The following is a 13605-nucleotide window of genomic DNA, read 5'->3' on the forward strand; positions in this document are numbered from 1 at the left end:
TTACTCTGTCCGGACAGACCTGAGAGAGCGGAATGTTAAATTATTAATTATATCAGTGAAGTTAGTTTCAGCCTGGATGTTCTCTCCGGGTCCAGCAGCGCCTCACCGAGGCCCGTTTATGTATCACAAATAATAGTACTGGTTAATCGTGTCAACTGACTCCGATTAAATATTTGCTCATGTTCTTTGGAAGTAATTTGCTACACTAATCACACATTAGTAGTAAATATTTGTGCTAACTGAGGGCTGAATCAGAATTTCCTCTAAAATATGAGTGTCTGCATGAATGTGACACTTTTTTGTTGGATTCAGTTCATGATTTGTTGACGGTCCCTCAGTGAGGCCCTGCTGGACCCAGCCTGAGCTTAGGAGCAGTACTCACCCTATTGTTAACTTCACCGTGGTCTGAGCAGATGGAGCCTGACCCCTCAGGCACGGACATGTTAAGAACCCCACCCCTCAGACAACAAGCTGTGTGTGTGTGTCATCACTTTGTGTCTCTCTGTTGTGTTTCCTGTTGTGTGTCTACTTTTCTTTGGTCTCCTAATATTTCCATCGCTGAACATTTCCTTTCAGTCATTGTGGTGTTTTTTGCATGTTGTGTGTAGCATCTCAGTGTGTGTCTCCTTTGTGTCTCTTTGTGTTTTTCTGTGTGTTGACATATTGAAATAATAGAACATCTGTTCATTGACACATTTCTTTGGCCCTTTAAGAAGCGAGCCCTCTAAAGTTCCCCACCAAGAAGAGATGTGAGTACAGACAGGAGCCTTGTGCTTACACTGGGGGTTCCCAAACTGTGGTCCAGAGGCATTCAGAGGTCCTTAATGTAACACACACACCAACTTCCCTGATGCAGAAGTTAACACATAGTGTTCACATATTAGAAGAAACTCTGAATTGAGTCTGTTGACTTTAAACTGTCATCAGATAAGGAGGGATCGTCCGCTGGTTTTCAGCTGATGACCTGCTGCAGCTCTGGTTTACGTTTGAGCCACAGTTGGGGAACTCCTTGTGATGGATGAAGTTCCTGCAGTGGAACACAAAGCTGTTTGTTGTGATGCATGACGAGTATTAACTACACCACACCCAGCTGTGAGAGCCGTCAGACATGGTGGTCTACAGTTGTCCTCCCTGTGTGTTTCAGCCCAGGACAGATGTGTTCATGCGGCTTCTCTAACCTGCAGACAGTGTGTGGTGTGTTGTTGAACTTGTTGTGAAGCGTGCTGGTGTTGAACACCGCTGGTCAGTAACCATCAGAAGCAGCCGAGCCTGACGCCCTGTTTGTCTGTGTTTCCAGGTTCTTGTCTGGTAAATGTACGATCTACAAGCTGTTCGGCCTCTGCATGGTGCTGGTGCTCGTCTCTCTGCTCTGGCTGCAGCTCAGCTGTTCAGGTGACATGACACATGAGGAAAGACACGCCCCCCCGCAGCAGCCGCCGCCCTGCCCTGCTGACGGTCAGGCGTCTGCAGACGATCCCTCCTGGGGTCCTCACAAACTGGCGCTCGTGGTTCCGTTCAGAGAGCGCTTCGAGGAGCTGCTGGTGTTTGTCCCCTTCATGCACACGTTCCTCAACAGGAAGAAGATCCGCCACAAGATCCTCATCATTAACCAGATGGATCACTACAGGTGAGGCCGCAGCCCTAAACCACAGGAGAAGAAATATGACCTCTGTCAGTATTTAGTGAACTTGTCTGTTTTCTCTCTTTAATACCAGATTTAACCGAGCGTCTCTGATCAATGTGGGTTATCTGGAGAGCGGTAATGACACGGACTACCTGGCCATGCACGACGTGGACCTGCTGCCCCTGAACGATGCTTTGGACTATGGCTTCCCCGAGGAGGGGCCGTTCCATGTGGCCTCGCCGGAGCTGCACCCGCTCTACCATTACAAGACATACGTGGGAGGGATCCTGCTGCTCACCAAGAAGCATTACCACATGGTACCGAGCCTCACATGAGTCTAAAGCAGGGGTTCTGAAAGGTTGGATAGCTGAGGGAGAATTTATGAACCCAACATTGGACTGAGGGCCGCCAAAGAAAACATATTACATTTGTAATCATTTTAATGACCCAGTTGCAGCGTCACACACACACATACAGGTTTTAATGCTGTTTGGCTGCTGATCATCGGCAGAAGCAGCAGTTCAGGTGAACATGTATGAAGTGGAGATATTTGGGAAAAAGGGCAAAGCTGTGAAATACCAAACAGTAGCAACATCATCCTCCTCCTCCTCCGCGTCAAACATGTCTGTTCACCTAAACCGCTGCTTCTGCTTCTGTTCAGCATCTCCAAAACCAGTGTGTGTGTGTGACCGCGATGTGCGCTGAGAGCCGTGTGAGGAGTTTTAGACACGTTCCTACTTCAGAACGTCCTGTCCATTCTCACCAACAACTCCACTAATACCTGTGCTCTGTCCGTGTGAGCAGCGGTGCAACAATGAAAAACGCCGTGTGTGAAACAATTCACCCCGCGCTGAGTTCTGGACATTTTAGGTATATGAAAAATTCATATCATAACACAAATTCACTTAATTCATTGTGGGCTGCCATAAATGTTTCTGCACATTGAGAACCTATGGTCTAAAGGGGTGTAGTAACCTAAACCGTCCACCAGGGGTAGCTGTTCATCTTAATGTCAGGCTGTGTTTTAAACATTACTCAACAGTCAGTCTTATATTTTGTAACAGATCTACTTCAGCTGGGACTTCCTGACCCTCCTGTGATGGCGGTGTTGTCAGAGAGGCGACCCTCCATGTTGATTCTGTCCTGTGTGTGTCTGCAGTGTAACGGGATGTCAAACCGCTTCTGGGGTTGGGGCAGAGAGGACGACGAGTTCTACAGACGCCTGAGAAAAGCCGAGCTACAGGTAAGAGAGGACTGAGTGCGTGCAGGGTTCTTACAGACAAACGTGCTTTAACCTGTCCGTCTTCTCTGCAGCTGTTCAGACCGAGCGGCATCACCACAGGGTATAAAACCTTCCTGCACATCCACGACCCGGCCTGGAGGAAGAGGGACCAGAAGAGGATCGCAGCTCAGAAACAGGTAGGAGGACCCACCTGCTGCTGCAGGGACACATACAGTGACCAGTCAGTGGGCGAGTCGTTCTTCAGGGCAAAAATAAAAAGACACAAACGGAGAATAAACTAAAATACTTTGTCCATAAACGTATTTTTTTTGTTTGCGTGATGTAAAACGTTCATAGAAAACGAACCAAATGAACGCCGGCCGGCTGCTGAGCGGAAACATCTCATCTGTTAATGTGGCCGGAGGGCTGCTGCCGCGGACACGGTTTCATTTTGTATAACCACATCATCATTTATGGTCTTCATTATCACCCCCCCCCCTCATCCTCCTCCCTGTAGGAGCAGTTTAAGGTGGATCCGGAGGGGGGGCTGACTAACCTGCGTTACCAGGTGGAGTCCCGACAGGAGCTGACCATCAGCGGCGCTCCATGCACCATCATCAACACCAAACTGGAGTGCGACCAGAGCCTGACGCCGTGGTGCCTCCTGAGTTAGAGGACGAGCAGCCGGTGGAGCGGCGCTGCTCTAACCACTGACTGAAAGAACATTTCCTTGGTTTTAACGGAACTCCACACGTGGCTCAGTTGAACCACCTCCACTGGAACACTGACGCTGAACAGCCTGCAGTCTGTCAGGCTCCTCTCACTGCTGAGCGTCAGGACAGATCGAACCTGACCTGAACACCTCACTGCTGGACATCTGGACCGAGCGCGGCAGCAGCTGAGCGGCTTCAGGACTTTTTTCCGGTACCTGCTGGCATGGCGTGAATGCAAACTTAAAGTCTATTTTTAGTTTTGACTCTGGGCGTGTGCAAATAGAGCAGAGGCTCATGCTTCAAACTGTAACTTCACTGCTTCAATAAAAGGCTAACCGTTAGCTTTTTATTGAAGCATCATATATATGTCAGTCAGTACGTCGAGCGCTTCATGTCTGACAGCCATGTTCTCCTGCCCTGTCCCTATTTAATGTATTACATTTGCCAAAGTAAACAAAGAATCCAGGCTTTATTCCATAAGTTACTTTCTGTCTTTAATATGATGACATGAGAAGTGAACATGAACAACGCACAAAAACAACAGGTACTGAGCTCTACAGGAAAGGATGTGCTCATAACCTGAGCTGTAACAGGTCATCACTGCATGTTTAACGGTTCAAAGGCACGACCCGGTTTCAGAGGAACAACTTTAACATCTGAGAAGGAGGCTGAGAATTCAGACTGGCTCTAGAAGCAGCTCTGCTCAGACCTCAGCCTGCAGCAGCTGGTCACCAGAAGTCCATCTGTCAGGCTCCAGGCTCAGAGCTGCTGTTGAAGCAGGTTTGGTTCTGTCCAATCAGAGTCCAGTCAGGAAGTGCTGTCAGTTCTGTGTCTGTTGCTTCATGAAGACTTTTCTGCTTTGATCAGTTTGTTTCAGTCAAAGTGTCTTTATGCTAATATTGTCCTCACAGAGATGCAACAGTCCTCTACACACATGCTAGCTGCTACATGCTAGCTCTGCATGCTAGCTGCTACATGCTAGCTGTCACAGAGCCTCAGTGTTTCCTTCCTTTGATCTGATTGGTTGAAGTTGTCTCCTGATGGTGACTGACAGATGGTTTTTCGGACGACCTCCATGATGGCTCTATGGAAGAAAATGTCTGACCTGCAGTTTCATCACCATTTATTTTCAGCAGCTTTACTTTAACACGTTGGTGTAACCCTTTGTCTGCTGGATTAATGTGTGTAGCTGTCGATCCACTGAGCACGTGTGGCAGTGCTGGAACGTCTGTGTGGAGTCTGACGGACGCTGGCAGTGAATATCTGGCTTCAGTCTTCTTCTTTGTTTCTGGTCGGCCCTCCATGTTTGTGTTTGTGTTGTCAGTGTTTGATCAGATTATTGGGATTTCTTTGATATAACTTGTTTTTATTACTTTTTTCACTTTATGAATGAACTGATGGTCACAGGTCAGGCTGCCTGCAGTGGGTCATGTTATACAAACTAGAACTGTTAAAGACTGTGCAGAGCAATATGTAAGAAATAAGTGAACTGAAATTAGAGGGGGGGGGGGCTTTTTCAGTGTTTCGCCTCTAAACCTGCAGAGTGCAGCGATGACTGAAACGTCGTGAATATGTGACTTTGATTCAGTCTAAATCCTGCAGAAGGGTTTTTCTGTTACAGTCTGTGTAATGTGCTGCTCTGACTCCAGAGGGCGCCGTGGGGTTTTTAAAGGGGGACAGTGCCGGCACAGGGTCTGTTCTCCAGAGACGACGGTACCACACCTTTGTACAATATTCAGTATTTATACTATAAACTGAGACTACAAACCTGCTGCAGACCTCCTTTTGTGTGTGTCAGTGTGTGCGTTTTGCTGAACCTCTCCTTTAAATCTGGAGGTTTTTCTCTTCCAGTATAAAAACTTCCTCAAACACAGGAAGTCTTTTCAGCTGTTGTTCATATCAAGGTGAGATCGCAGCCTTAAACTCACTTGTTCCTGCCTGCATGATTACCATGGAGCTCCATCCAGAGCCGTGGCGTGCACTACCTGTACCTGTTACTTCCTCTTCTCTCCTCATTTGAGTTGTGACTTTTAACGTGACAACCGGAGCCTTCATCAGGAGGACTGGCGAGAAGCAGAGGTGTGCAGCTTTCTGAGTGATGGAGCGGAGGTTAGCAGGGCCGCTAGCAGCCTGAAGCGGGAGGCGGTGTTATCCTCATCGTCCTCAGCCGGTACAGCAACAGCATGCAGACCTTCAGCTTTCATAGAGGGACATGATGTGTCAGTATGAACATCATCAGATCCAATCAGGCTCTGGTGTGAAGGCGCCTGTACTGTAACAGTCCACGTCCTTCCTGTCTGCCAGCAGTACCAACACATGATGATGAGCTGAGCTTCGATCAGCTGCCGGGTATCATCATCATCATCATCATCACCCCCCCCCCCCCCCCCTCCCGGGGTCACTGCGGCAGACCCCGTCCTCTCCAGACACCGGCTCTGACGGTGCAGCTGTGGATTCTGGGAGGATGAGCCAAAGATGGCGACAAAGAGGGGGGGGGATCTACACCCCCCACCCCGCCACCCCACAGAAGCTGTTCCCCTCTGGGTGCAATTTTCACCTTTTGTTGGAGGTGACTGCGGCTGGAAGAAAAAACACCTCCATGCTGCCACAAATAGAGCGCCGCATCTCCAGCGCTGCGGCGCCGTGCTAATTCTTTAATTCCCCACTCAGTGATTATAATGCTTTATCTCAGCAGCAATATAAGATCACGGAGATTGTATAGGAGTAAGTCGGAGGGTTCACACGTCTTTATAGACGCCGAGCGCTCCGGAGCAGATGTGATGCCAACACTTAATTTTCAGTCTTTGTTAATGAATGTGGGGGATTATGCTTCTATTATGGAGTAATTAGCAGAAAATAAAAGATAAACTGGAGGGAGCAGAGGCTGTGATCATATTCAGCACGCCGCTAATACAACACTCAGGGACCAGGCTGAGTCCAAACACCAGCACATGTGTCATCTGGAATAAATTCACCTTGTGTACAGAGAGCAGCGCCGCTGGAGACCAGGGCTGAGCAGAGGCTTTGTGTGGAGGCAGCAGGACGTGCTAACATGCTAACAGGTTCTACAGGAGTGCTGCAGGAGTAAAGGTTCCTCCAGCTCCAGTCTACAGAATATAAAATAATAATAATAAATAATGAGCGGGGCTCGGTGACCAGAGGTCAGAGCAGCTGCTTCACTCTGTGACTGATCAGTTCAGTTATATAACACACAGTCACAGTACTGAGCCCAAATGTAATCAGTTACTGCCACGTGTTTGTAGTCCACACCATGAAGCGTGTGTGTGTGTGTGTGTGTGTGTGTGTGTGTGTGTCGGCATCAGTCCATCTACAGATGGTCAGACTCTCACTCGTCTGTCACACTCTGATTGGCTGCTTCACTACTGATGCTGGAAGCTTCTGAACCAAACCTGACAGACATTTCACAGGACCGCACACACAGACACACACAGAGAGAGAGAGAGAGAGGGACACACACACAGACACACAAAGAGACACACACAGAGAGAGAGAGAGAGAGAGAGGGACACACACACAGACACACAAAGAGACACACACAGAGAGAGAGAGAGAGAGAGAAGGGGACACACACACAGACACACAAAGAGACACACACAGAGAGAGAGAGAGAGAGAGAGGGGGACACACACACACAGACACACACAGAGAGCTCAGCTCAGACATCAAGTATGAATCAACCTGTTTCATTCTAAACTTTCCTTCATTATAAATGAGCCACTCATCAGATGTATGAACATCCTGAGAGGAAACAAGCTGAGGACATGAAAACATCTGGACGATGAAGAATGTACAGTTCATTTGTTGGTGTAGTCACAGGATTACACCAAGTCAACAGATTCAGACACTGGACACATGCATTAGACTCTGAGCCACTGACGGCCTGTTCATTGTTTTATATTGGTCTATAAACAATAAGAATCATTCAAATACATTGTGATGGAGGATGGATGTACCTACATTGTGATGGAGCGTCTGGCCACTGGAGGGCGCTGTGCCGTTTGCTATGAGCTGCAGACAGAACACACAGTAACACTGTCACAGTTTACATACAGTAACTAACCACTGCTTCTGTTTTTTCATAAATGTATGTATTGGTACACACCTGGATGTTACACATGGTTTTAGTATCGGTGGATCTGGACCAGCCTCCTGCTGCTCCTGTGTGTCGGCCCGTCTGTGTTTACTTCTATAGATGGATGTTTACTGTGTGTTTGGATGTTTGTGAGTGTGTGTGAGAACTTGCAGTCTGTAATACTGACAGCGCTCCCCCCCATAAAGCCTGCGTCTCTGGCCGGCGGCGGCCCGGCGCTGAGTTCTGACATTTTTGGCATAGCTGTGCTGCAGGTGAAAACACGCCGCTGTGAGATGAGTGCAGCTAATGGTGCAGCTCCTGCAGCAATTTGTCCCCACAACAGCACATAAATTACCGTTTAGGAGATGGCTGCAGGCCCGCGGAGCGCCGGCACGCTGAGTGACAGTGTGGGCGAGGACAGCGCCGCTCTGTCAGGCTGAGGGCTGCAGGCCCACCGGGGGCCCTCGGGGGCCTTCCAGGGAGTCCCCGTTTACAGTTCAGCTTTGATTTACAAGAATTTCCCCAATTACAGACCGGAGGAGCCTTCAGACCTCACTCACGTCTGTCAGGCAGCTGTCTGATCACGTCTCAGTTAACCACGTAAATGTTTTCACTGTGACGACTGCCCCCCCGTCTCTGTCTCTCTGACTCATCAGCAGGACAGTCTCCTGTTTGCTACCAGGACCACCAGGAGCAGAAAGACTGTGACTGTTAGCGGCTCGCTCAGCTCTGCATCAGTTCACCCTGGTGCCTGACAGCGGTACTGCACACAGAGACCAAACCAGACTTTAGAGAGGAGACGATGAGATGAGGAAGACAGCTTTACAGTGACCTCAGCGGTGTGAGCTGAAGTGAGCCGTCTGCATCATTGATTGATTGTCCATGATTAATCAATCACTGTGTTCTGACACTTGATGGACAGACCACTGGAAAATGTTCCTGTTACCATTTTACAACCTGTTCATTAGTGTCAGAGGAACAAACGACGTCAGCCGCTCACAGGCTGACAGTCGTGCCAGCGTCACGTCTTCAGAGTCAGTGTCCTGCTCGCGTCCCTTCACTGTTGTCCTCTGACTGAAGTTCTCCTCTCTGCGTGTCCACTGAGGAAAGTTAAGTGCAGACAGACAGGTTTCAAATCAGAGATGTGACTCGATTATAAAGTCACACCTCATGTGTTCATGTGCGGCGTGCAGCAGGCGGAGGCTCAGCGGGTGTTTAAGGGGACGCTGATGGACGATGTGTCTCGGCACGACCTCAGCCGTCACCTGGTCCTCCGTGTAAATGGCCTCCGTGCCTTCGTGCTAAAATTGAACATTTCAATATGTGGCTGGCGTTGTGGCGGACATGTCCACGGATGTCTGAGAGTCCACAAGTGTTTGGTGGAGTCAAAAGTCCCAAATGAGACGTGCTGAAAGGGTCTGAGAGGACGACTCGGCACCTTCTTTGTTCCATCCCGCAGATTGTCTGCTTCACTCAGATTCATTCCTGGGAATTAGATTTGATCGGCAGGGGGTCTTCTATAGATCAGGTCCGTTATGGTGAGACCTCCGGCAGACTACAGCTGTCCTCTGCTCCCCTGAACAAAGCAGACTGGAAACCACCGGAATTTGTTAATAATTAGTGACAAAGGTTTAATACATAATAAACACCAAGCAGCAGGCACAGGGTCACACACTGCAGTTCCTCCTGTGTCCACTTGAGGGCTGGGTTCAAAGATGAGTCAGTCCCCCACAGACCTCCATGTTAAAATGTCCATCAACACCCAGAAACCTGTTAGCATGTTAGCACTTCCTGTCCCCTCGGTATGTGTTGAATGTTAGCATGTTAGCTCTTCCTGTCCCCTCAGTGTGCTCTGAATGTTAGCATGTTAGCACTTCCTGTCCCCTCGGTGTGTTGAATGTTAGCATGTTAGCTCTTCCTGTCCCCTCAGTGTGCTCTGAATGTTAGCATGTTAGCACTTCCTGTCCCCTCAGTGTGTGTGTTGTTGTTGGTCAGGTCTGTGGTTAACAGGAGCTCGGCAGGTTTTATTTCTACCACACAAACACACAGTGAATCCCACTGATGACTGTTCACTGTCTGAACAAAGGCTACATGCTAACAAGTGGCTACATGGGGCTACAGACGATGTCATTAAAGGTCGTCAGGGTGTTTGTCCTGTGGAAGAGGTCAGTGTGGTTCCTCAGAGGCAGATTACCTGGATGAGAACGAGTGGGATTATTCCAGCCTGAATCATCTGGTCCACATGTGTCTGCTGGCTGTCAGGCTGTGTCTTTGATCTGCTGATCGTACCTGCTGGACGAGCTCACAGGATGTTTGTTCCACACCTCAGGTGTTGACAGGTATCATGAGGAGGGGGGGCTGCTCAGGTGAGCCGTGTGTGTATCCAGGTGAGTCCTCTGTGCCCCTGGGCTCTTCCTGTAGCAGCGTATGTTTCCACCCTGCAGGCCGGGGGAGTTTAGGTTTTAACTGAGGCCATAACAGCTCCCCAGTGAAGACAATTAGCCTCTAAACGCCTCCCTGCTCGCCGCTGTTTGTTTACACGCCCGCCGGGCTGCCATGTTTGCTTTTTGTCCTTGTTCGTGTTTACCTGTGTAAAAACGTCCGGAGGAAAACAGAAGGAGAAAAGGTTTGTTGATGCTGAAAGACAGAGACTGAGACAGATCAGACCGGCAGCACGGCGCCTTAGTTTGAGCGTTTTAGCAGTTTTCAAAATAAAACCCTTGATGTGAATGAAGTCGTAGCCGCGTCACATTGATCCTCATCAGATATCTATGAATCCGATTTATTTAACTGAAGGTGAACTCATACAAGCTGCTAATTAAAAGGACAAAGACCGTGTTTGGATGTGATGGATGGATTACTTCAACAGACGACGATGAGCCGCAGCAGCAGCGGTTTAATTAGATTTAGTAAACCCCAGTCTGTGTGTTTCACTTCCTGTGGTATCATTCCTCCCTCTGAACCGGATCACCTGCGCTGCTCCTCGTTAAAGCTCCATAAATAAAAGGCGTTCCCGCCTGTCCTCTTAACTTCCTGCCTGCAGCTGTCTGACAGCTCTGCCCACCTCCAGCACTAAACCTGAGGGAGGGGACGGCTACTTAGCTGGTAATATATATGGTCCTGGATACCACAGGTGTCCTCCTTAAGTGGTCTGGATCAGATAAGGAGGAGTGTGTGTGTGTGTGCGCACAGAGGACCCAGACCCACACCCTGAGGAGCTCTTGTAGGAACAGCTTTGAGTTCTTTTCCTCTCACCGTCTTCATGTAAAACTACGTTAGCTGGTTTCACAACTTCTTGGAGAGTTCCTGCACTGAGAGGCTGAGGACATTGTTTGGACATTGATTTCTTTTGTAACTGTGGTGTTGTGTGTGTGACTGTTGCACTGACAGGTGTGTGTCCTGTGGATCCTCCTGCCTGCTCCTCAGAGTGGAGGAGCCCCCTGCAGGAAGGAAACGTGGGAATAATGATATATTTAAGTCAGACAGAAGACGTCGGGCAGTAAAGTCAGAGCGAGCGCAGCACGGCGGCATGTTCGCTTTTTCTTTTTGAAAGATTGACGTGTGGAAATTACCTGCCTTGTGTGAGCGGAGGGAGGCTGGGCTGTAGGTCTTCATACCTGTCAGGTTAATAACAGCGTGTTAGCAGCAAGATGAGTCTGTGACTGGGGGGGGGGGGAGGAAGAGGAGGAGACAGACTGAGGGGAGGAGCGTTGGCATGTTGGGTCTGTAAACTGGTCGTGACAGGTAGTCCTGAATGAGTCTGTGAAACATCCATTAAAGCTCATCTGATGGCGCATCAGCATACCTGAGTGACAGGTGATGGCCTGACGGATGTGCTGTGTGTGGAGTGTGAGCCAGTGGAGGCCGGTGGTGACTCAGTCAGATGTGTAAACGACACAGCGATTACAAAACCACTCAACACAGCCGCGCTCAGCGCTGACAGCAGGCAGAGGACACCACAGATCTGTGACGGCTGGAAGCTGGAAGCTCGTCACAGGTGGCGGGACGTTCAGATTTAACCCCTCAGGTTTAACACCCAGTATACACATCGCATCGAGCTGGAGTGGGATTGAATCCAGATAGCCTTCACACCTGTGTCCGCGCTCAATCCGGCTTAACCCGGCTTCTTTGTTGTCCTCCAAACCACTAGGTGGCGCCTTGTAATATAAAGAGTCCGTTCAGGCCACGATAGGACCGTTTTTTTTGCTCGTTCTTTCATATTTTTCAGTTCAAGAAGCAGTTTTTATAAAATAAACCCAGGGCACTGTGTCACTATGCATCAGTATGACTCACTATAACCCGATATAGTGCACTCAGTGTGTCCCATAATGCATCATGCAGAGTAGTGTACAGCTGATGGCCATATGTACCATCATGCATTGTGCTTAGCTGGCTGCGATGTTTTTGATATGATGGGAGGTGTAGGTGTGTCAGCTGAGCTCCCGTGCAGGCCCCCACAACCACATCCTCACACAGTGAGAAGAGAGCGGTGAAGTCAGAGGTATTCAAGCTGTGAGAGGCTAGTAGCTGTTAGCTGTTAGCTGCCAAGTTAGCTTCCTTTTAACAGCCTTACATGAACTGCTAGCTTCTTTCACGTAGCTAAACATGGCTTTAATAGACATTCAGTGTGTGAGTGCTGCGGTCAGGTCATAATGTGAACGTTTAGCACCTCCTCTCTGTCACTACTGCTGCAACTATGTGCGTGTGTGTCATCCTTTTAGCAGAGGAAGCTACATGCCAACTGCCAATCACAGAGCAGTGTGGTATGTAAACACTTCCAGCACACACCTGGTTTGTTCTGGACTGGACCCAGCAGGCTGTGTGTGTGTGAGCAGGGTGTGACTTCTGTCCGTCAGCAGGATGAACATTTTAATTACAGCTGAGATTAATGACGACTTTAATAATGTAAGAATCAACTTTCTGTCTAAACCGACTCATTAATGTCAAACTGAATCATCCGCTGTGTAAAGTTACATAAAGTCAGACCTGCAGCTGTTAGCTAACAGACCACAGCACTGAGCAGCATTAGCATGATCGCAGTTAGTTTCAAGAATTTCCTTCGGGATGAATGAAGTTTTATCTCATCAGATCTCAGCACATTTCACCAGAGGTCAAATTGTACACATCTACATTATTTCACTCCATGTTTTCAGGGTTTTTTAGTCACACAAACATTAATTTTTGAAACATTTACAGTCTTCATTAACCCTTCCCTCCTCTTCCTCAGTCAGTCAGACACTGAGCGCTGTGCTTCATCCTCCGCCGGCTCTTCGCTTCAGTTAAGTCAACAGGAGCGTGACTGAAAACTGGCCGATCAAACGGGTGATAGAGTTACACTGCTGTCAGCCTGACAAGTGTGTTACACACACACACACACACACACCTGAGTGTTTCAGGAAGTGTTCAGAAGTCTGAACAGAAGAGTTTAGAGGATTAACAGCTCTAAAGTGAGGAGAGAAAGAAACTCTATCAGCCCTCACACCTCCTCATCAGATCACTGCAAATCAGTGTCACGCAGGCTTTCAGCCACAGTCACACACTGATTCATGTGTGGCATCAACACACACACAGTCCGCAGCCTTCAGGGCCTCTGTCCAGCCTCTGTCCAGGTGTGGTGCACAGAAAAACAAAGATGGATGCCTTCAGCCGGCCTCTGGTGCGTGTTCCTTCTCCTCTCTGGACTGCGTGTCGTCCCTCTCTGAGCATGTCTCAGAGGGACAGCGGCCCGCCTCTGGACAGCCGGTGGTGTCTGAGCGTTTGATGACGGCGCTCAGCTTTGACCTGCAGATGTGTCAGCGTCACTGTACAGTGTGTGTGGTGATGCTGCAGCAAGCGCTGGAACTTTGTGAGAACAGCTTGTAAATCAGTCTCTGTGAAGCAAAGCATTCTGGGAGATTCTCTTCCTTCAGAGGTGACTTTTAGTTCCACTCTGTGGCGCCCCTGTGGAGGTTTT

The 13605-nt window shown here is 48.9% G+C and overlaps 1 protein-coding gene across 3 annotated transcripts in view; it reads left to right on the forward strand.

The window, feature by feature from the left end:
- b4galt7 (xylosylprotein beta 1,4-galactosyltransferase, polypeptide 7 (galactosyltransferase I)) overlaps positions 1–13605 on the forward strand; it is a 29151-nt gene that overhangs the window by 671 nt on the left and 14875 nt on the right. Inside the window, exons 2-7 of one of the 3 annotated variants that reach the window (XR_003671348.1) lie at positions 714–749; positions 1298–1627; positions 1716–1941; positions 2784–2867; positions 2939–3043; positions 3364–3770. Coding sequence is in view for 2 of the 3 variants with exons in the window: in XM_028415923.1 (XP_028271724.1) it covers positions 714–749; positions 1298–1627; positions 1716–1941; positions 2784–2867; positions 2939–3043; positions 3364–3519 (937 nt within the window). In the remaining variant the exon portion in view is untranslated. Of the gene's footprint in view, positions 1–713; positions 750–1297; positions 1628–1715; positions 1942–2783; positions 2868–2938; positions 3044–3363; positions 5327–13605 lie in introns of those variants that run through there. The other 2 variants (XM_028415923.1, XM_028415924.1) reach the window with 2 other exon arrangements.

This window comes from Parambassis ranga, chromosome 10 (assembly GCF_900634625.1).
Source record: "Parambassis ranga chromosome 10, fParRan2.1, whole genome shotgun sequence".
NCBI lineage: Eukaryota > Metazoa > Chordata > Actinopteri > Ambassidae > Parambassis > Parambassis ranga.